The 25,988-nt window shown below is 27.7% G+C and overlaps 2 protein-coding genes across 3 annotated transcripts; one reads left to right on the top strand and one right to left on the bottom strand.

The window, feature by feature from the left end:
* Nucleotides 1–97: 97 nt before the first annotated feature.
* Nucleotides 98–25,988, top strand: LOC122522015. Of its 2 annotated transcripts, none has more exons than XM_043642797.1 (12): nt 98–319; nt 20,600–20,989; nt 21,085–22,465; nt 22,553–22,668; nt 22,774–22,914; nt 23,043–23,140; nt 23,276–23,459; nt 23,626–23,848; nt 24,204–24,454; nt 24,618–24,829; nt 25,245–25,398; nt 25,645–25,988. In XM_043642797.1, exons 2-12 carry the CDS (start codon nt 20,615–20,617, stop codon nt 25,768–25,770), a joined length of 3,261 nt encoding a protein of 1,086 aa, XP_043498732.1. In that variant the 5' UTR covers nt 98–319; nt 20,600–20,614; the 3' UTR covers nt 25,771–25,988. The 2 variants fall into 2 exon arrangements, with proteins under 2 accessions (XP_043498732.1, XP_043498734.1); XM_043642799.1 differs by having other exon boundaries at nt 25,618–25,706.
* On the bottom strand, nt 13,201–14,211 carry LOC122522022 (putative vacuolar protein sorting-associated protein 13B). The gene has a single exon (XM_043642807.1). It carries the CDS (start codon nt 14,148–14,150, stop codon nt 13,419–13,421), a length of 732 nt encoding a protein of 243 aa, XP_043498742.1. The 5' UTR covers nt 14,151–14,211; the 3' UTR covers nt 13,201–13,418.

Genomic DNA, 25,988 nt, shown 5'->3' with positions numbered 1-25,988 from the left:
AACGTCAACTTATAATCGTTAGTTTGATTTTATACAAATTCTCTAAACAAAAAGATATTTATATATATATATATATTTTTTCTATAGAAAAAGAACCGTTTCTAGGATCTAAAATTAAAATATATTTTTTTTTTGTTTGAACGAATAAGAGTTTCCAATCGTCCGATAACTAAACCCCTCCCTCCTCCCCCCTCGTACTTAAAGTTCGTGTTCGAGAGTGAATTCGTTCGGCATTAGAGAAGATAAAAAGAATATTTGAGATAAATACGATTCATCGGCCATATATGGATTAGGATAAGGAAAAAGGACACATTACACAGTAAGTTCTATCGGATAATAAATTGATGTTGTTGTTCTTTCTTTTTTTATTATCATTTTTTTTTTTCTTTTTTAATTATATATCTATCCTTTTTTTTTTTCTTCTCAATGTCGTGTGTGTAGACTGTAGCTTATCGATTTCGTTCGTACGGGCTCGTCGTGCGAACGAACGTAATACATAGATACTAATACATATATATATGTATATATATATATATGTACATGTATATATGTAAAGTATATAAGGAACGAATGAATGGATGGATAGATAAATAGTTGTCTACTTTCCCTCTTTTCAGGAAATAAATTATCACCCCCTCTCACCCTTAAAAAAATCGATCGAACGTGTTTCTCTAACTGTCGAATCTTCGAATCATGGTAGGATAAATGAAAATACATTTTCTTTTCCTTCTTCTTATTATTATCGTTTGTTTTTATTTATTTCGATAAATTGCGAACATATTCAAATATATTCTTATTAATGTTGTTGTTGTTTTTGTTGTTGTTGTTGTTGTTGGAATGATAGGGGATGAAAGAGGATAAATTTGTTGAGTTTTGATATCAAACCAGTGCCATTTTGTTATCGTTTTCAAGAAAACATGGCGCATAGTTAACCCTTTATTGGTTTATTCAAAAATTATCTATTATGTCATACGTGATTTTTTTTGTTGGGTCTTATTTCTCGATTTAACATAATCGCGAAAGATTTTTCTAGGATGAAATGTAAACGTTTGATTATTTTATTCTTCTTTTCTTTTCTTTTACGAAGATTGAGTTTAAAAAGTTTTGGAATTAATTTTGTTGCAAAAAAAAAAGAAAAGAAGAAGAAAAAAAATTCGGAGACCCACGCTCGTTCGTTTTTATTATTCAAAACTTTTCAGTCCACCCACGTATATGGAAATGAATTATTTTCTTTCTTTCTTTTTCTTTTTTTTTTGTCAAGACATAAATTCGTTCTTATCATATAAAGGAAATGCAACTTTAGAGTTGAAAATAATATGTTGACACGCCTTCATTGTGTTATTGAAATTATTGGGTATATTTATGTAATTATTCGTTATCCGAAGAAAATAATTTCGTAATTACGAGTTAAATCGTATTCTATAATGTAAGATATATAATTTAAGTAAGAAGATAGACTGGTCCATGATAATATATATATAGTTTGAAGGATTTAGGTCAATTGTTTGAAATATTTTTGTATTTTATATAATATCCTGATATAAATAATAATTTAGTTATTTTACATTTTTAAATATATAATATTATATTCAATACGATATTTGAATATATTTTTGTTCGCTTTGAAAACCAATCAAATTAACTCGTACAACTTGATGAACGAATGAACGATGAATGAATTTTTTTAATTTGAAAATTATCGCAAGATTAACTAAATTATATTACAACTTGAAATTCCAGTCGAATGTTTCTCACCACTCGTAAAACATGATCCATATGTTAATAGTATATGTAAACACGTGTTACCCCCTTCACAGAAACCAAAACCAAGTTATCTTTTTTTTTATCTTATTTTTCTCTCTCTCCGTGTGGATCTGTTTTTTAACATTGAAGAGAAGTATACGGGTGAGTGGTTTTTACAGAAGCTTTGAAAGGTTACAGTCTCTGTTCAGCACTTGAATCTTCTTGAAAAGCATACAGGGGTAGATAATAATACGTAAAACGTAAATAATTTTTTTATCGATAAAAATGATAAGATATAATTAATTATTTAAATAATATTATTAATATTTCGTTCTTATTTTAATGTAAAATTGAAACAATTTTTAACAAATATTTTATTTTTTCGTTGTTTAGTTTCTCAAGTGAATAAAATTCGAACGAGTATGTCCCCCATTTAGTTTTTTGAATTGCAAATTGTTCTCAACGTTTGTTTCGCTATTCTCCGTCATTTTATTTTACATTTATAATAAATAATTTAAGAAAGTAGATGTTAGTATTTGTTTGGTATATTTTGACGAATAAATAAAACATCAATGTTCGTAGCAGATGTTGTGTTAGTTAGGAGAAATATTTTTTTTTTATCGTTTATTTCGATAAGTTTCCTTAATAAAAGCTCAGGAAATAGGACACACACACACACACATATATACATGTACTTGCATACACATATATATATTTACGTTGCATAATTGGATGGAAATGAAATTATTCGTGTTAGATAGTTGATATCGTAAACGAGCTTGGTTCGACGAAAAATCAAATTGTTTCTTCACGATTAACCTTTACGTACAACAAAGATCATTTATTCGAGCATGAAAATGTGGAAAATTATCTGAAAATCTCTTTGATAAATGTTTATTAAATTATATATTAATTCTGTTATCTAATTCTCTTCGTTGTTCTTCGCATATAATTTTTTATTGTGAAATAAAATAATATTTAAATGCAATTGAAAATGAAAAATATTATTTAAAATTATAAGAACAACAACAACAGTAACAGCAACTTTTTTGGAATTGCAAATCGTACTTTCATTTTCGTAAAATTGATTTTATTCGTATATTGAATTTAAAATAACACATTTAAAAAGATTTCATTGCATTGCATTAAATCAATATGAATTTTATTTTAATAATTTTCCTTTACGAGATATATTAATGATTCAATTTATTTCCCACACTTTTATAAAACCCCGTAGGGGATTTCGTCGTAGTTGACGAAAACGAAAAGGAAATGAACTTTCGCACGAATTCCGATAATTTCTCCCTCGTGAGTGAGAGACCCATCCGGAAATATATTTATGTGTATGTTTATATATCTATGTATGTGTGTGTGTGTGTGTGAGAACGAGTCACGCCTACACGCAATGTATTACTCACAAACAAGTAAAGCAAATGTTAGATTAGAAAGATTCGAACGTTGATAAGATCGGGGTCAACAGTTTCCTTTTATTTATTTTATTTTATTTTTTATTAAATTATTAATAACAATCACGAGTTAAGTTCGTGCACGTTGCATAGAACAAGGTTAAATAACTCGTGTGTAATTATATAATTTAGAAAATAATACTAATTATTATTATATATTATTTAATATTTATAAAATATAAAAATAATATTTATAAAATATAAAATATAAATAATACTAATTATTATTATATATTATTTAATACTAATTATTATTATAGTATATTTTTATTTAATATTCGGTTTTCCAATTTTTTACAATATTGTTTTAAATTTATTTTTATTATTTTAATTCAATTTATAATTGTGTTTGAAAATGAACGTACGCGTTTAAACAAGTATAATAATATTTATTAAAGAAGACAAGAAACAATGGTATCTAAAATATAGAAAATATTGATATGCTTCAAGAGATTTGCTTCTCATCCCATACTTTCGTCGATTATGCGTATCCTAAAAAAAAAAAAAGAAGAAAAAACTACATACTTTCATCGCATTAATGGGAAAGTAGAGACGTACACAGTTTCCTTCGATTATTCTCCAAGAAAACGCATCTCTATCTAAAGTGAAACAAAACTAAACCAAAAAAAAATAAAAAAAAGGAAAGAAAAAAGTATATAAAATGTATAAGTTAAAAGAAAAGAAATGGTAGAAGTTGAGAAATAGAGAAGCATGAGAAGAGAGCCAGTGGCCCAGTGAAAATATCTCTAATGTTTTATAATTCTATACGATAACTTTCCAATTTATAATAACGTCATGCGAACTTGTATGAAATACCGACAGAAGAATTTTTTTTTTTCCTTTAATTTCTTACATTACACTTAATTATTCCAATTTTGTAAATTCTTTTTCTCATAATTAAGAAAGATTCATTTTTCTTATGGAGGGGGAGGGGGGGAGGAAACGTTCGAATTCATTCGTAAATACTTCAAAAAATTTTCTATTTTTTCTTTTTTTCTTAACAAAAAATTATAATCGGCTCAAGGTTAAATATTATTTGATATTTTCTAAATTAGAAATATTATCCGAAGTACAATTTCATTGATTAATATTCGGTTCTCTCGTAATAACGAAATTTTTAATTATAACAAATATAAACGAACGTGTCGAATAAATTACAAGAATAATAAAACATTTCGATGCGAATATTCGTAACAAAAAAAAGAAAACAAAAAAACAATATAATATATTAAACATAAACATACAGAAAAATTTCAATCCCATCATTTTCATTCGTAAAACCACAAATTCGTGTTTCACTTCATATGCAACGTATGAACAAACATTTAATCAAAATTTATTTTGTCAATAATTAATGAAATTAATGTCAGAGAATTAAATGGAAAGAAAATTTATCTGTAAGTATCGATAATAAAATTTATGATCATGTTAGGAACTGTTATAGTTGGTAGGCTCGCAGAAATTACCATTGGTCGCGTTTCGTTCATTTCTCGACGAGTTATATTTGTTACCCTGTGTGTCATTTATCTACGCCTACTACGACCTAACTTTGTATTATTGCGGAATGTGCATGAGTTCTGTGACTAAATATTTCATTTTTACTTTTTTTTTCTTTTTCTTTTGGCCCCCATTTTTTCTCCTCCAACCCTCCCTCTCGTCTCTTGTCTCTCACTCAGTCAGTCAATATTTTTACGGTGTCACGAAAATCTTTCGAAACTTACGTGTTGCAATGAAAGATTTATGCATTTATTTTCTATAATTGTTTTTATCTTTTTCTTAATTCTTATATTTAATTTTATCTCTCTTTTATTATATTTATATTACATTTATTATTCCCATATTACCCCCCGCCTCCTTCTCCCCCTCCTCCTTCCTTTCTTTCTTATTTATTTTCACCGAGTCACGAAATCTTTCGAAACGTTGATTGCATTATACGAAGATGCATTTATTTTCACTCTACAATTTTATTCCTCTGTGCTCATATTATTATTATTATTATTATTATATTATATTATATTTTATTTGATTTTATTTCATCCTATCTCCTTTCTAATTGATTTTCATCGATTGCAAGAAATATATTGAACCGTGAAACATTTAATAATAACAACAATAATAATAATAAACTAAAAAAAGATAAGACACGACGATAGAAAATAGTAGAAACGGTTATGTTAGTTAAATTTTCGTTTTAGTCGAGGAACATGGGTCAAATGGAGAGGCAGCTCCCGTCGAGAATGATTTTAACGAGACGGTAAATATATCCGCGGTCCGCAACACGACCAGATCCGAGCAAGAGATGCAAAAGCAAGAAGAAGGGGGGGTTGGGCGGGGGGGTTGGAGTTGGAGTTAGGGTTGGGGGAAGGGTAGGGAGGGGTCCTGACTAATCCGAGCCATGCGGCTGCTATGGTGTGCAAAAGAAGGGAGACTGGATGGGGATCGCATTGCTCTTTCTTTCTTTCTTTTATTTTTATTTTTATGTTCTTTTTTTTTCTTTTTATTTTTTTCTATCTTTTTCTCTTTCTATCTTTCACTGTGGCACTTTGCACGAGGCTTAAACTACGCTGGAAATGATATTAAGTCGAGCTTCGAATAAATCCCCCCACTCCACCCTACCCTACCCCCCTTCGTAAATTGTTTTCAAGGATTATACGATTTTAATATCTCGTTTACAAATTCTTCAAATGTTTTTCTATCTTTTATATTTAATCTCGCTTTTTTTTTTAATATTAACACAAATTTTGTATTGAAAAATTGTGAGCGACGAATCCCATGGAACGTTTTTTGATATTTTTCTTTCATTGTATTTTTTCATGTTCGTATAATTCGTTTCTTTTTTATTTGCCATTCTTGGGTCCCCCTCCCCTCCCCCCTCCTCACCATAAATTTTAATAATCAATAACGAACAATTAGATTTATATCTTGTCCCTTTTATTTTTTTATTACTTTACAACGAATTTTTCTCACTTACAACGAAACATTCATTATTATCAAATTAATCATTCCAAAGTGTTATAAATATTACACGTATTTTTTTTTTTCTTACTATTACAAGTATACTCGATAAATATACAACATCCCCACCCTAATCCCACCCTCTCTCTTCTCCCCTTTTTCTTTCTTAAAGTTTTTAAAGCAAACCCTTTACTGTAAATTTCGCGTTTAAGTTGAAATTTATAATGTTTATACGAAAATAAAATTTGAGAAAAGAAAAGAACAGAAAAGAAAAAAAAGAAACAAATTCTTGTAATCCCGTTAAAGGTTTATAGTCGCTTTTGCAAAGGGGAAAAACTGAACGATCAGCAGAAGAGGATGAACATAAGAGGTGGGAAAGGGGGAGGAGGGGGGGCAGGGAGGAGGGGCAGGGGGAGGGGGTGGCGTCGCAAATAGATTTATCTCACTCTGACGAATCCCTTGCCAAGTGCCACGTGGCCATCTCTCTGGGTTTTCTCTCTCTCTCTCTCATTCTCTCTCTCTCTCTCTCTCTCTCATTCTCTCTCTCTCTCTCTCGTATTTCGATCGGGATCATTCGCAGGAGGGGGTGTATCCCCTTTTCGAAGCACATGTGTCGTCATTGAGTCATCGAACGAACGGCAAGCAGCTTTGCCTGCTTGTTTAATGTTACCCCCTCCCCCTCCCTTCTCTTTTCTCCTTTTCCCCCCTCGTTTTGACCCCTTCCCCCACTCCTCAGCCCTCTTTACACCACCAGACTTTTCTTTTCCCCCCCCCCATAGCATCGTATTAAACGTATGAAAGTGGCCAAGAAATTATTGCGTTCCCCTCGTATCATCCTCAGGATAATTTTATGAATAAAAATATTCTAACGCAATGTATATTCGTTGTTGGAATAATTCAATGTTGTTGTTATTGTTTGATTGAGATTAATTAATAATGGAGATTTTTTTTTTCTAGATTTTTCGTATTATTTTGATTGAATTATTACATTGATTTATGGTTGTGGATATTTTTGTACGGAAAAATTGGACAGAAATGATGCTAGGTTTGCAGATTGTGCAGTGGTGGTGTACTATTGGAGTCTAAATGCAATTTTATATATTTGTTAATGTTTTTTTGTATTATTTAATATTTTATTTAGATAATATGTGATATTAAAATTGATATTTTATTTTGAAAATTAGGCCAACCGAATATACTTCATTGCACTATACTTGTATCACTGCTACTCGGTATACTGAACTGTAGTGTATTGCATCACTGCAACCCAGATGCAAGTTTACTTTACTTTATTTTTTATTTTGTATTTTGAGGAATAGTATTCGTATTATTTAATATTGAATTTATAATTAAAATATTAGCCTAATCTAATATACTTGTAATGTAATTAATTGTATTATTCCAATTCGGATACAAAATTCTATATTATATTTTATTATATTAAAATTATGAATTTAGATAAGATATTATAATACACGTATATACGTATTAAATAATAAAATAAGATATAGTAAATAATAGAATAAGAAATATTATTATAAATTATTATATATTTTTATTTTATTTTTATTATATTTTTATTATAAATTTGTATTATTATATAAAAATTATGAATTTAAATAAGATATTATAATACACGTATATACGTGTTAAATAATAAAATAAAATATAGTAAATAATAGAATAAGAAATATTATTATAAATTATTATATATTTTAATTTTATTTTTATTATATTTTTATTATAAATTTGTATTATTATATAAAAATTATTAATTTAAATAAGATATTATAATACACGTATATACGTGTTAAATAATAAAATAAGAAATATTATTATAAATTATTATATATTTTTATTTTATTTTTATTATATTTTTATTATAAATTTTTATTATAAATTTGTATTATTATAAATTAAATAATAGAATAAGATAGAGTTACGTAATAACACTTATGCAAAATTTCGATACGAATCTTGTATTAGTTGGTGTGTTGAGGTCACCGATCTTTCTCCCACCTTTCCTTTTTCATTCTCCTACAAATAAACACCTAGCATTACTGTTCACTTCTCTATCTCTATCTTTCTCATAGCATTTACGTATAGAATTCTCTATTTCTCATTCTATTTCTCTCTTTCTATCTCTTTCTATATCTGTGTCTTGTTTGCTTTTCATTCTGTCTTCTGTCTGTCTTCCTATTTATCTTTCTCTTTGTCTACATATTTCTCTTTCTCTTCCTAGCTATTTATCTATCCCTCTCTCTTTCTCTCTCTCTATATATATATATATATATTTTATTTCTTTTCTTTATTTAGTTTCTGTCTAACTCGTCATGTCTTTCTCTCTTTTCATAGTTTTATTTTCCTGTCTATCTATTTTCCCCCCTTTTTCTTTTTTAATTTCAATTCTTCTTTCTGTCTCTCTCTTTCTTTCTTTCTTTTTATCTTTTCATTTATTAAATTTCTATATAAAATATTTTCTAATTAAAACGATTGGATGAAAAATTAAAATAACGTTAAAATCTATCACATAATGTTATATTAAATTTTATTGAATAATAAAAATTCTAAACAATATATTCAATAAAAGAATTTCATAAAATCAAATAGTTTTTTTTTTTTTTTAGAAGAGAACGGTACGTTGATTTTATATTCCGAGATATTAGACAACATTAGACACTTGCATCGATTAATTTAACAATTATTTTAATGCACTAATGCACTCTACTTATATTCCAAGAAAATTGTACCCTCGAAATCATCACTAGGTAGAGGAACGTTTAAATAATTATATAAAAATCATCAAAATGTTCAAATCAGATATTTCTATCGATTAATTAATAATTATTTAAATATTCTAACACACGTAATTATATTTCAGATTTTTTAAACCCACATACATTGGTTTAAACATTAAATAATAATTAACATACTTTAAACATTAAATAATTTTAATGTGATATTCTTTTCGATGAAAATTACTTCCTCAAAAATCACCACTGCATAGGAAAGTTTAAATAAATGTACATTAGTTTAAAAAATTACGTAAAAATGAAAAAATGTTAAAATATGAGCGTTGTAATCTTAAATTTTATCGATTAGATGAATTAACCCATCACTGCGCAGGATCGTTCAAAAAATTACATAAAAATGATAAAATGTTAAAATATGAGCATTGTAATCTTAAATTTTATCGATTAGATGAATTATTCCCTTTGTACACATGCGCAACGTTCGGAAGGACAAATAAACAACTTTCAATAAAAGTTTTTTGAACTCGAATTTCGAAGAGGACGGTACACGGAAAGTATACCCCGTGTTTTTAAACAACAATATACATTTTTTCCGATTAATTAACGATTATTTTTTCAGTTACGTTCAATTAAAGTATGTCCAATACTCTGATGGATTTATTTGTTTTTTTTTCTTTCGTTTTATTTATGTTTTATATTTTTTTATTTATTTATTAATTATTTTATGAATATTTCATATTTCTTAAGTTTACTTCTTCATGATGTTTTATCAACAACCAAATGAAAACTACTTTCTCTCTCATGGAGTACATTTTTTGGCCTTCTATGGTCTCACATATCCAAGAATAACATTTTAAGTTTCGTTCATTCTTTTCTGCATATCTTTCGCGCTTTCTCGGACACGAAATATTTTACTGCGAATAATCTTCTCGTATTACGTAATCCCTCGTTTTCGTTATTACACAAGCAAACGTTTTAACAACAAAAAATCCTCACTGCAGTAAATTAATTCCACACACAAATGTGACATGGATTTATAAATGAAATGATATGCAAATATTTTTCTGCTCAAATTATTTCAAGATCTACGAGAGTTTATGGGAGGTGGGGGGGTGGGGGGAGGATTATAGTCTATGTTTATTTAAAAAAAAAATAAAATAAAATAAACTTCAACGAACTCTTTTTCAAGGCCATCGTATTATTAATAAAAATAATTAAATATTTTGTTTATTCGAGCTTAGGAACTTCGATATTTCGTATTGGGTGTAGTCTACCCCTTTGTCGTAGGTTAGGGCAGCTGTACCCAAGTTTCTTTAGGAAAGAAATAAAAGAAAAAAAAGAAGAGAGAAAAAGAAAAAGAAAAAAGGGTGCTGTTCGTTCGTAAGAACATTTCGACTGCATAAATGTTCGAAAGCGTGTACGCATTGTCTACGAACCGAGCATGCAAAAGTACACACGTGTCCTTGTTAAAACATTGTTCCTTGTTCTATAAAGAAATAAGAGGGGAGAAAATAGGGAAAAGAAAGGATTGGGGGGGTTTAGTTGGTAGGTTAGTGAACAAATTTTCTATGACTATGCGAGGAGGGTTTAATTGTAAGTAAGGGAGAATTATTTTAACTGAATTGAAAATAATTTCTTCGTTAACTCGATATATCACGGAATTTATGATTTTTATTTTATATTTATAAAATACAATTATTATTCGTTTAAAATTACTCTAATGTCAGATATATATTTAATTATTTTTTTTTCTATTGTTCAATTTGTTCAAAACAACGTTCAAGAAGAATTTATAACTCCCTAGGGAATTTGTAATTCCCTATTATACCTATTTTAATATTTAAATTTCTGGATAGGATAGAAAAATCAATTAAATTTTTTTTGTATTTATTATATAATATATAATTATTTTAAATAATTTTAAATGATTTATCAAATATTTCCAAGCTGAAAATAATTGTTTGATACTTTCTCTTTAATTACCCCCTTTTTTATAATGCACATATATATATATGTATTTTGTTTGTTAAAGTTTTTTACGATACATATGTAAATATAAATGTATAGGTGATCTCAAGTTGACCTCCATTAACAGTAGGCTGATCTTTGAATGAGCAAAAGGCTGGGTCAGGAATATGGTATAGGTACTGCCGAATAGTTCAGTAAGACCCTTGACTCGACAAATGGGTACTTGAATTAATGAAGGAACGAACATATCCGTTCGTACACATATACACTTACATATTCTACGATAAGGTTACCATATTAAGCCCCAACCACGTAAACGGAAACACAAGAAAGAATCTTTGGCAACCCATGCACACTACACGTTCGAATAAACGAAGTCTAATGTTTCTTCTTTAATATTATTATTATTATGTTAAATGTTATCTTATTAAATAGTAGTATTTTTTTGTCTTATACAAAAAAAAAGAATAATTTCATTGATTTTTTTGTATATTTGTTTTATCCCCATGCATTTTATTTGAATGTAAAATACAATTAGAAAATAATTATTTTCTTGATTTCGTATTAATTTCATTTACATTATTAATTATTATTTTTTAATATTTAAATACTCGTGTTTAATATCGTATAATATTAAAAAATCTTTAAATGATTTGTTTTAAATAGGAACACAGAAAAATTTTCGTAGGTATCGATCATACAAACTAGGTTTCCATGCAACCATTTGAAATAGTTTATTTGTGGATTCATATACCCAGTATCTACATTTCAAACTAAACGATTATTTTGTTTTGTTTAACTAATTGTCATTCGAAAATTTTTGTCACGGAAAAAATTGTCTACACGAAAATGATTTATTTTGAACAAACATTCGTATACTTATCTGATTATTATTGTATTCACACATACATTAATCATTTAAAAAAAAAGTATTAGTACTATGTTAATATTCATATAAATATATGTATGATTGAATCATGCTATAGGACAATGACATCCATTATTTATATACATATGTATATGTATATATAATTATAATATTACATATATACATACATACATATATATAAATAAATGCAAATCTTTTGCAAGTGCATCGGTATAACTATACCATCGTAAATTATACTTCTCAGACCTCTAATAGGCGTTTCCTGTGCATCACACCGTAGAAAATGATTCAAAGTACATACGGTGTACACGTATATAAGCCCAACAAAAAGGGTCACGCGAATTTCAAGTGGAACTAACGAAATACTTTTACCTCAAATTGTATGTGTATGTGTGTGTGTGTGTTTCCTTACCATTTTTTTAATTGTCATCGTAACGTGTTTTAACACATTTAATTATAATTTTAAATTATTAATCTTTTCTAATCTAAATTTTATATTTTACAATCTATTATTTCTAATAATCATTGTCACGTATATTATTTATTAATACGCGTGAGAGAATATTTTTGTCCTCCTTGTGTATGTGTGTGTGGGTGTGTTTGTATTCGTTTTAAAAGAAAGAAAAGGAAAAATATTTCTATTTTTTATTTATTTTTATCTTTTATTTCAAAATTCACGTTACAAACGTTATCACTCGTTTTGTATATAGATTACATCCTAATGAAATTGTTTGAAGTATTTATTTTTTTCTTTTTTTTTCTGTTATCTACCACCATATACTTTATACTTTATACCACTAATCGTTTTATCATAACTTCAATCTCTTTGGTTCTTTAGCTTCGATCTTAACCCGTTATATACGATCATAATAATTTAATTAGACGATGTGCATTCTTGATAATATCATTAACAGATGTTTACGATGTTAATATTAAGCATCATTAATTTAATTACTTTTTCTTTGTTTTTTCTTTTTTTTTTCAATTCGTTTCTAGAACACATTAATGTATCTTTTGAAGATTCAATTCAGTCAGCTGATTAAATGATATTATTTGTATAAAATAATTAATAGATTGTAATTATGTTAAATAGTATGCTATTAAATTTAGGATACAATTTTTATGTTCATTAAGGTTTGTTTTTTTTTAATAAAGAATTAAGATCGATTAAATTTATATTTTAATAATACGTTTAGTACTTTTTTTTTTATGAGGTAGTAGGTTCGTATACATGAAATCAGTCAGTTATAGAAGAAAATATTAAACGATATTATTTTCGTTTAATATTATTTCTTAAAAATATTAATATTATTATTATTATATTGGAACACGTTTATGATATTTAAACTATATTTTTTTGGCAAGATATAACATTTAAGTTATAATATATGATTGAAATTCGTAATTCACTTTTTAACAATCTTCTCATTTGTTACATCTACTTTTAATCAATCATGTTTTTTTTTAATAATTGAAAATATTGACCAGAGGATAATGTAGGAATCTTCTATATCATGTTGAATGAAAATAAATGATCGTATTATTATTAAAACGAATATGTATATAGAAGAAATTATGTATGGCTAGGTAAATTAACCCTGTTCAGTGTTTTATATTAATTAATTAATTAAATAAATAAATAAATTATTTTTTCGTCGTATTTTTCGAGGCTTTTTTTTTATAAACGGTAACAGTAGGAACATTTTCAACGAAACTTCGTACAACCGAAGTTGGCGAAACGAACCATTTGTTAACTTCGAACAAATTCCCAGATTTGTTATTAGTTGTAGTAGTTGTAGTCGTAGTCGTAGTTGTTACAAAAATAGTAGTAGCACTAGATTTCGCATTGTTCATTTCTTTCTCGTTATTTTGAATTTTACAATTACTTTTCTCTTTGATTTCATTCCTGAGATCACAATTTTGATTATAAATCATTTCGGTTTGTTTCGCGTCAGAATTCGATGGTTCACAATTGTCAACCTTTTTCGTTTTCTTGATTATTTTCTTGCTCTTGTCCATTCCAAGATAATTTTTCAAAGTTGCCGACGATTCCTTGGTAGTTTTGTTCTTAGTAGAATTCATCGATTCGGAATCCAAAATTATTTTCCCACCTACGCCAAAATATTGGACATTTTCTTTCGACGATTTTGGACCCAATAAAACGCGACCACCATCACCGGTGTATACGATGTCACCTGTATTATGCTTGACCTTGATTAGGCATCCATCACCCACGACACGAACGCTTCCACAATTTTTGCTCATGGTAATTTTACAACCATCACCTGTTACCTCGAGTATTCGATTATTGGAATCCATTTGTACGAATAAACCATCACCTTTCAATCTTCTTATCCTTTCTCGATCTTCTTTCATTTTATTACAAAAATGATTTATATATTTTATATGTGATTTATTATAAATCGTATTATTTATAATCTTCACTGGAAGATATCAATAATAATAATAATATTTTTTAATTCAATAGGATCAATTTTCCGACACACATTAACACACTTTCACAATGTGTATTATATTATTTAATTGAATTAAAACACACAAAATGTTTGTAGTTATTTATATATACTATATCAATAGTATATATTCCAAATATTTAATTAGAAAATTTTATTTCACTTTTATTGATGATATATTTTTTCATTAATACTGTAATCATCATCATCGTTCTTATATCTTCTATTTGATAACACAAATGTTGATTATTATAGATCATCATTAATCGATCATATATTAAAACTATATATATCACTTATATATATATCACACTAAGTATATATAACTTTAATCGATTATTATCGATCCGAATACTGTTGATTCTTTCGTTGATCTGTTGAAAATTCTCAACGTTCAGTGATATTTAAAACATTTCTCCCACCATTCATTTACAATTCAATGTTACCACCACCACCACCAGTTTACCACTACCAATATAAAATTCAAAAAAAGATAAAAACCCTTGGTTATTTTACTAAAAAAAAAAATTTTTTGTTGTACATATATACTTTTGCAAGCAATCGATAGATCTCTTATGTCAAACCACGCTTGTCGACACACAACGAATGCTTTCGAACCTTGGATTCACGGATATCATATACACACACACGCACGTACACGCAAACAGATGATTAGAATCACGTGTATATACAGTCATATAGCTCTATACGATGAGTTTGGTGCTTCCCCAGAGTATTATTTCTCAACTCGTGAGATATAGAAAAAGAAACGTAACGGAAGATATTTCGTTTTTTTTTTTCTAATTAATTATGTCAATCTTCATTCGTACAATTTTTTTTTTTCATTTCATTTTATTCCTTCCTTTTTTTTTTCCTTTTTCCTTCGCAGTTTTTCTTCTCAGTTTTTTCTTCTCCGTTAATTATTAATTGTGATTTTAATTTTTACTAAATTAGGAAAATAAAAGTAAAAACAGGAATAAAAGAATTCGTGTCGTTGTTTTCGGCAAGACAATTACACCCCACTTTTAAATACAAAATGATTGTTCACACATACACATACATATACATATACATATACATATACATATACATATATACATACATATTTGCATGTAATAACATATACGAATGGTATGTTAAATATCGAGGTTCTTTACCGATTTATTAACCATTATGGTTTTCGGGACTTCCCAAGACCTTCACGTTTCTATTAGTTTTCCCCTTCCCTTTCTTGTTTTTTTTTCCCCTTTCTCTAATTCTCATTGCCAAGCTTGCACATTACACACACACTCTCTTTCATTATTCCTATTCGCGAGAATTTATATTTTTCACGATGTTAGTTCTCACCAATGTTAGTTTTCAATTAAATTTGTATCCCCAATTATTTGATACATGGTTGCAGCGACGAATTTTTATCCTTAGAAAAACAAAATAATAAAACTTCTTTCTCGGTTCGGTTGTAAACAAATTTAGTATCAAATTTTTGATCGTATAATAAATTTCTTTTCTTATTTTTTTTTATTTTTTTTTACATATCTGGTTGCAGGTATTTAATGATTTTGTTGTTGTTGTTGTTTTTGAGATATTCGAGATTTTTATAATCAAGTTTGAATAATATTTTTGTTTCTTTTATTTGCATCCAACAATTTCAATTATAAATGTTCGAATTTGTTAACCCGTTTTTAAACTAAATCCAACGTTGATCATCTTAATCAATTTTCGAGTAACGAAAATAAAAGAAAAGGAAAAAACAAACTTTCTTTAATTTTTTTGCAATAGAAACCACGTCATTCGTTTTATTTATACTCTCGTTGATTTATTTTTGATTTTTTCATTGTAAATTTAACGATAAAACAATTTTACCTGTACAATCGTACCTGTTTTTTTTTTTTCAACAAATGATCACGTCATTTTAGATTTAATTGTGTCGCATCGATCGGATCATCCAGCATTGAAAATAATTTCGCGATAATTATGCTGAAATATTGTTTCGTTTATTTTTATTTTTTATTTTTTAAAAAGATCCCCAAATATCGTTGACCTTTTCGAATATACGACTACGACAAAAGTTGAATTTTTCATTTTTTAAGTGACCAATTCGAATAATATTACCACACGATAAGATAACTTGCAGATATACAAATATTTTCTATAGTATAATGATTTTTTAATATTAAAATAAAATTTTTCTTTTAAATTTAGATGCACGTAAGTTTTTTTTTACACGTTAAGAAAAATATTTGATTTTCTTTTATATATTTATTTGTAATTTTTCCATCGTGTTAATAACGTTATGCAACGTACGCTTAGAAAAATTCTGTTTCATTCTATAATTGCAAGATTTTTATCTAATTGACTAGTTATCAATTTATATCTGTGATTTTAAGATGACGGTAATTTACATTTTATATCGTATCGTGTTAATTTAAAATACACATATACACGCATACACATTCATCGGATAATCGATGTATCTTTATATACACGTTGCGTAGGTAGAAATATATCGATAAATATAAAAAAAATATGCTTTATCATCTCGAGCAATGTGGTGTACTCGACAACATATCGATGAGATAACGTAGAAGAAAATTGTCACGATATCACGTATGTTCTCCTTTAATTTCTAAAAAAACGATGGGGGGAATCACTATATACCAAACGATGACGTGATTCTTTGATTATTTTCTAAGACATTGTATGATTAACAATTAATTTTATCGTTGATATAAAACGAGACCAATTAAAAATAAATAACAATATCTTGAAAGATAAATATATATTTTAACAATATGATTATATATTCGTTATTTTAATAGTAAATTATTTAGAATTGAAATATTTTTTATATTTCAAAATTATATTATTTTAGATTTAAATATAATATACTATATTTAATTAAATAGAATTTTTAAAACTATATATATATATAAACATATTCTTTATTTTATTGTAAATTATTTAGAATTGAAATATTTATTGTTTCAAAATTATATTTAATGAAATAGAATTTTTAAAACCATATTTATATATATTCGTTATTTTAATAGTAAATTATTTAGGATTCAAATATTTATTGTTTCAAAATTATATTACTTTGAATTAAAATATAATATACTATATTTAATTAAATAGAATTTTTAAAACCATATATATATTCGTTATTTTAATAGTAAATTATTTAGAATTGAAATATTTATTGTTTCAAAATTATATTTAATGAAATAGAATTTTTAAAACCATATATATATATTCGTTATTTTAATAGTAAATTATTTAGAATTGAAATATTTATTATTTCAAAATTATATCACTTTGGATTAAAATATAATATACTATATTTAATGAAATAGAATTTTTAAAACTATATATATATATAAACATATTCTTTATTTTATTGTAAATTATTTAGAATTGAAATATTTATTGTTTCAAAATTATATTTAATGAAATAGTTTTTAAAACCATTATATATATTCGTTATTTTAATTGTAAATTATTTAGGATTCAAATATTTTTTATTTCAAAATTATATTATTTGGATTTAAATATATACTACATTTAATTAATAGAATTTTTAAAACATATATATAATATATAAACATATTCTTTATTTATTGTAATTATTAGAATTGAAATATTATTGTTTCAAAATTATATTTAATGAATAGAATTTTTAAAACCATATATATATATTCGTTATTTTAATAGTAAATTATTTAGAATTGAAATATTTTTATTTCAAATTATATTTTTGGATTTAAATATAATATACTATATTTAGAAATAGAATTTTTAAAACCATATATATATATTCGTTTTTAATAGTAAATTATTTAGAATTGAAATATTTATTATTTCAAAATTCTATCACTTTGCATTAAAATATAATATATGTACTAAATTTAGAAATAGAATTTTTAAAACCATATATAAACATTTTTTTTTTACAATTATATTATATATAATTAAAACACATTTTATTATTATAACATTATAACATTATTCATGATTTATTATCATTTAACGTTTCATATTTAATCTTCCACATTGCACACAATCTTTCCACATTCATATTTAATATTCCACAACTATTTAATATTTAATAATATATATTAATTTATTACTTGAGTTAATTAAAATCTAATTTGATATTATTACAAAAAAACAAAACTATATTAAACACACATGTGTCAGTATTTATCAAAAGAAAGAGAAAATATCTGCATAGATAAAAAAACAAGTTTAGAGGATGATAATTCAATCGTTATTAAAAATCATTCACGTGAAAGATTGAAATCGAAATGAATAATATCGTGATCTGATCGATGTCACGTAATTGATGATATTCGATCTTACTTTCGTATAGATCTTATAGATCTTATAGATCATATTTATCGTATAGATCTTGCATAATGTTAGAAATACGTATACACGTATATATATACGAGTATTAATACGATTAAATGCATTACAAGAAAAACTTGTTCGTAATTTGATACACACATGTGAGATAGAAAGAATTAATTATTTAAAAAAAAGGAATAAAAAATGAAATTTTCTTAATGATTGTGCCACTTTAATTATGCAAGTAACCAACATGTCTACGTTTAATATCGAATAACGATCGAGGTCATCTAAATAAGATAATGTTTTAAATATGTTAAACTATCTTTTTTGATGAGATGTGATTAATAACACTTACAATTATATAAAGATAAAGAGACAAATTATGAGTTTTATAGTACAATTAATGTTACGTATAATTCATTATTTTAATAGAAATTATTATATTTATTTAATAAGAAAGATAAATATATACAGGGTGTTTCGAAATAGATGGGATCAATTTTAAAAATGAAGTTTATATATATTAATAATTATTTTAATATTAAATATATATAAAATGTTTACGATACAGTTATAGTAATAATAATAATTTATATAGTTATTATAGTAATCGTATTTTGAATTTAGGTCTCCTTGCATTCTGAGTGTTAGAATATTCCAGTTTTTTCTTTTTTTCTTACGAATATGAAATAATTAATTTCGTAATACTAATTTCACGGTAGAATTTAAATTATAGTTCGAATTGGACAATCCAATAACCGTGTAATTGATTTAGGTTTCCCTAATATGCGATCAAGACAAGCATTCCCATTCACTTTCTTTTATATTTTTTGTTCTTTTTTTCCTAGTTTTCTCTTTCTGTCTGTCTGTCGAGAATTTTCGGAAATTGGTCCAGATAATCGAATACCTTTCCGATTATCCGTAGGATTGATAAAATCCGGTATGGAATTGGCTCTTATCGATTTTGTTTATCAAATTACATTCTCACATTCTCATTTCAATCATTTATTAATTACTTATCTTAAAAAGAATTAAATGATACTGATAACAATGAATATTTATTTGTTTTTAAATAAAACAATTCAAAAGAAAAAGAAAAAAAGAATAGGACAATAGCAAAATTGGTTGCATTCACATAATAGGCTCTCATTATAACTAGGCTAGTACTTTATTCTCTAGATATATATGTAATACATTGACAATTATGCATATACATATACTTATACATATGTATATATATATATATATATGTAGATACGTAAGCTTTGCGGTTGTAATATATCCTGCTTGACTTACATCATGTCACGCTTGATCGTTTCTAAGCAAATTTAAAATCTACGGAAATACTACTACATGTTAAAACGGATGTTAGATATAAACCTTTCTCTGAACGTAATCATTTATAGAATTTTTCTAAATTTATATAACAAATTGTTATATTTTCCTTCCACGTTATTTTAATGAATTAATTTCGTCTTTTATTTTACAATTTAAAAAAAATCAATTAAATTAATTATCATCGTGTCATCGTCATCCATGTTGTTTCCTCGTTAAAAATAAGAGTAGATAAAAAAAACCAAAATTTACTGGACTTGGATATTTTAAGATCGTCCTTGAACGACAATAACAACAAAAAGTCTTCCCATATTTGATTAAATGCACACACACAGTGTCCCCAATTTCCGATACACCTGAGATGTTATTCTTATTACGGTTAATTAAACTCGATTAACCGTTTTGAAAATTTATCGTGCAAACGTTGACCAAAGGAAACAGGTTTTCTTTTTTTTTTGTATTTTATTTTTCCAAAAATTATTCCTCATCGCAAAGATAAGAAAAATATATATATGAATAAATATATAAATATTATATATTTAATAATTAATATTTAATATATATTATAATAAATAATAATAATATATATTAAATATTGTTATCGAATATGATCAGCAAAATGAAAAAAATAATTAATAATATTTTTGACGAATATATTTTGTTCAGAATGGCAAGGACGATATGAATGATTCATCAACGGTAATCGAGCAAGAGCTCGATATGGAAGTACCACAACAACTCGAGGACAACAATTTGAAAGTATTGCCAATGCAAAATGTGGCACGACAAGATTCGGGAGTACCAGAGGATCTTGTTTCACCGGTTTGTAATATTAACAAGTCGTTGGACGATGAGGACCCGAATGGTACTATGAACAGTGACTGTAACATTACCGTAATTCACGTTACGGAATCGGAAACTCGTAATAAGGAAGAGGATCGATCTTCGTCAACGTCATTGGCTACTGTTGATAGGAAAGAATACACTGGGGAGAGCAAGGATAGCAAAGATGGCAGTGACAGTGGTGTCGAGGGTTGTGCAACTGAAGTTCCAAGAGTAAGTTCAAGTCAATTGACAATATTGTACAAAAAAAAACAAGAACTATAATCTAGTTATAGATCTGATAATAATTGTTGATCATTGTTTTGCAGGTACGTAGTCGAAACAGTATAGATTATGCCAGCAGTTGTGGGGGTTTGGATGAAGCATCCTGTGATTCGAGTTTAGTTAGTTGTTGTTCGGTATACGAAGACCCATGTGCAACCCTTCCAGACGACGTGAGATTAACAACAGGTGGTGAGGGTACGAGCGAAGGTGGCAGCGAAAGTTCATCGATAGCTGGTAGCGTATCGGCTAGGGGAAATCGTAGTAGTAATATTAAAAGAACTTCATCGGTGTCCAGTTCGAGTAAGAAAAAGGCAATCAATTGCGAGACACCAAAAACTAGTCGGGTGAAGCCAGCATTGTTGAACGCTAATTACGTACCAACGACACCACGTTCTAAACCAAGGATCGCAACGCCTAGAAATATTCTTAACAAGGCTCAACCGGTTGTTAGAGATCGTGCTAGGTCTAGGGACAAATCAACTGCAAGAGAATCAAATTGCGATTCCGTGACACCTGGTAGCGGAAATACGCGTACCAATTTAAATTTTCGTTCTGGTACTAATTCGACGTCGCAAAGAACGAGAACGAGACCAATACCACCCGACTCACTGCCATCCGTATTGACTACAGAAATTAATAAGGATCTTGCTCAACGTGGTAGAGGTAGTACTAGTGGATCAAGATCTAGAGGTGGTTCCAGTACTAGGATTACGCGTACACCGGGTTCTACCCCATCTGAAGAAACGCGTAAACCATTGCCGACATCTCGTACGTTGTATAATTCTGCTAGAACCGAACAACCAACGAAAAGTAATCGTTTGGATAAGATGACTATAAGTTTGGATAACAAAGCGTTGGATGCTTATGCAACGTTACCACGTAGGAATAAGAACAAAATGACTATTGCCAAAACAAATGAGAAAACTAATGATAAAATGGTCAGGAGCAGATCCGGTAGCAGGGATGGTAGTCTTGGTAGACAACCAGATAAAAAAACTATAAATAATACTAGAGATTTCGTTCACAAAAGTTTACCACCTTATCCTAGAAATAAACCCATTGAAAAGACAAGGATTTATCATGAAATCGGCATACAAACGGGTCTGACTGGTAACGACATTGACAATGCATTATCTGGAATACCCAGTGCAGTATCAGGACCTGACATAATAGAACGTTTGCACGAAATTGTTCAAACTGATGGAACTTGGGAGGACATGCAGACCATGCAGAATGATTTGAAACGTTTGAATGAGGATGTTAACGTGAAAAAGGAAGAAAATGAAAGACTCAAAATAGAGATTACTGAAGTTAAACGTCTTTTAGAGGAGGAACAAGCTGATCATGCTTTTGCTAGGCAAGAATTAGATAGAAATGCTAGAAGAGTATTGGCGATGTTAGGAACACCACAATCTGAACACGCGGGTAAAAATAATTGTTTTTTTAAAATAATGACGAATTTTTATTTTCGTACAAGTTGGTATATAATAAAAAATAAAATCATTGTTTCAGAGGGTAGCGACAGCTTTTTAGAATTGGAATCACACTTGCAATCATCGGGACAAGTTGTAGCAAATCAGCAAATCGAAATAGCAGACTTGCAATCACTTTGTCGTATGCTTAGCAGGGTAAAGAATATTATCATTCAAAATATAATCAATAATTTGAATAAACGCACACGTATGTATACATATAACGATCTTATCAAATAATATTTGATACACATTTGTCAGGATTTGGAAAAGAGTTTAGCAGCACAAAAAGCATTGTTGCAACAACAGCAAGAATTGGAAGCGGAATCAGCAGAAATGCAAGATTTTCTTCAACAGGAAAAAACTACTCTGGCCGATGCGTTAAAGGATGCCGAAATTGAGGTAAACAATTGTTAATAATATTATTGTTTAACGTTTATCAATGCGAACAAAAGAAAAAAAGGGAGCTTGTATATTTGTAATAAACTTTTTTTTAAAACACGACTAAAATATATTTTTATATTATCTAGCTCAAGGAGAAAGAAGAAGCTTTGATTAAACGCGAAGCAGAATTGGAAAGGCAGACCGAGGAATGCAAACATTTAGTTCGAATCAGTGAACAGCGAAGGTATGCTATTACGAGGTGTAAATAGCGTAAATGATAATAATCCTCTAACATTACATACGAATCGTCGCGTATATTTAATATACATATATATATTTATATTTATATTATATTTTTAATATCTTGTGTATGGGACAGGCAAGAAAATTTATCATTGAACATGAAATTGAATGCGGTCGAACGAAAAGGTAGAGAATTGTTGCTTACCCAAGGTGCAACCATTTCCGGTGCAGCAGTGGCCCTTTCCGGTCTTGGCACGCGATTGGAAGGATTGGTAGATCAGTTAATAACTTCTTACAATATTTCAGTTAAGGATTTGGAGGTAATATTTATTCCTTTGTTTGATTGATTCATTGATTTTGGGATTAGTTGTTTTTTTTGTTTTGTTTTTCTTTTTGTTTTTGCGATATTCAAATATATATTATTAAAAAATTCGTCGAATATAGTAAGTGTTAAGTATGGAGATTTTAAAAGGACCCATTTTAAAGGATGTGATCTATCATAACGAAGCATACAGTCGAAGCAACAGTAGCATCGAATCCAGTCCGGTTAGTTCTAAGCATAGCTTGAAAGAATGCACTCCTAGTCCAAAAAGTGGTTCCTTCGTTTCCGCAGTTATCGGTGCTATCCGTAACGCTGCTACTCATCCTTTTGTAACCAAAACTGTGGATAAAAAATCTTCTTTGGAATCGGCCAAACAAATGTACAAAGGTATATATATATAATATATTCATGGAATACTAAATTATCCTATAAATCAGTTGACAGTAACAGAAAAATATTCATAAGATACAGGAACAAATTTGTATTCATCATACGAGTATACTATTTTTGTCAAATCAAACATTGAAGAGATGTTTTAATAGGCCTACTAAATTATTTTAAATGTTATTAATTTATGTGTGATAATAATGTGTTTTGGTCAACTGAATTTATGGGTGTTATACTGTATAATCTTTTAGTATTGTATTTAATATTTAATTATATTTTGTATTATGTATTTATTATTATATTTATATATTTAATTTTATTCACACACATATTATATATATTTTTGTATCGATAGACATAAGTATGGATTCGTCTTCCGATTTACTCGATTTTGAAACTGAACCGTGTCTGATGATGGAAAGTGTATTGGAAGATGTTACATTACCGGATACTTATTCGCACAATATGATCTCTAGCAGCGACTCGCTTCGCAGAGCTTTAAGCTTTCCCGAAACGGTCGATGAAAATAATATTAAAAAAACTAAAACCTTAGACGAGTGTACGAGCTTGACGAATTTAACGCAAGCGATATTACATCGTAGGAAAGTAAGTTGTATAAAATTGTGCAATCTTTTTTAGTGGAGTGGTGGGGTGGGGGAGAGAGGGGAGGGGGCGTAAGGTTAAATTAAATTAAAATAATTATTATAAATATATATATTTCAATATATTTGTATGTAATGTAATATAAATACAAATAATTTGATTATAGGTACAAGATGAGGAAGAAGACGAATGCGAATCAATAAGTGAATCAGACACTGGGACCAATGAAGGACCTCTTCCATTAACGGATTATTGTCCTGCAGTAAGCCTTGTTGATCAAGTAATAGAGGTTGATAATCTTGTAACGAAACTTTTAAAAGTATTGCGGATAATACAGCTTGAAAACGATACGTGTATACAAGAATTGAAAGAAGATAAGTAAGTATATATATATGTGAAATGGTATGAAGTAAGAAAAATCACAAAAAATGTTATATGATTATAGAGAATATAGAAGTTAATTACGATAGATACCAGAATACAGGGATTTACAAAGTATTAGAACGGGAGTAGTATAATAAAATATCAAATGAACAAGCAGGTTTCTAGGATATGACATTTATCGATTAAAACGGTACAAAGATTTAGTGTCTTGATTGACCGTTATTTGATATCATAAAAGTGCTTTCAAATAATTCCGATGAGTTATAATTTCTCTTTTGTTTTGTTCAAACACAAGCAGAAAAATTATTGATTATGTATTATATATTTTGACTTCTTTACTCTCTCTCTTTCTTTAATATGTCAATGTTTTATTCTTTCAAAAATATAACGTAACAATTTATATTTGCAGATGTGATTTAGAAACAAAATTAGAAGTTGCCTTGACCGAATTAGAAGAGCTACGTAAGATCGTAGATAGTACCTATCAATCGGAAGATATTTTATGCAATGTGCCAGATAGAAAACGTAGCGTCGTGGAAAATTGTCGTCTACTGATCAAGGAGGTAATTGCCGATGAAATAATCGATAAATATATGTAAAACGCTACTAACATCGTGGCCATACCTTGTTTTTCCTTCTTTTATCTTAAAACGGACGATTGCCTTATTAAAAAAAAATATTAAAAAAAAACAATATATACGTATATACGAAATAAAAAAAAAATAAAACAATCAATCAATATAAAAATAAAAATAAAACAAAACAAAACTAAACGAAAAAAGATGTCAAACGGAATAATTCCTCTATAGGCGGTTAAGGAGGAATTAAAATTTGATGATGAGTCCGCAGACGCTAATAATATTGGCTCACCTGATGCTAAAAACTGTGCTGAAGATCTCAACGCTAACGAAGAAGCCCAAATATCTTCTGTTTAAATTTGAAGTATTTCCAAATACTTTTTTTCTTTTTTTGCGACAATTTACAACAACAACAACAACAACAACAACAACAATTATGGACGATGTTATACTATGTATTACCAATCTGTACTTTTATTTTTTCTTCTATATATAGAATTTTCTTTTTTTTTTGCTTTTTTTATCTACTTTTTCTTTTTCATTGTATACGATAATATTGGACAGCGTCGTGTATT

This window comes from Polistes fuscatus, unplaced genomic scaffold (genome assembly GCF_010416935.1).
Source record: "Polistes fuscatus isolate 324 unplaced genomic scaffold, CU_Pfus_HIC Scaffold5, whole genome shotgun sequence".
In the NCBI taxonomy this organism is placed as follows: Eukaryota; Metazoa; Arthropoda; class Insecta; order Hymenoptera; family Vespidae; genus Polistes; species Polistes fuscatus.
Note: the sequence above shows the minus strand (reverse complement) of the source record. Positions and strands in the feature narration are given on the sequence as shown.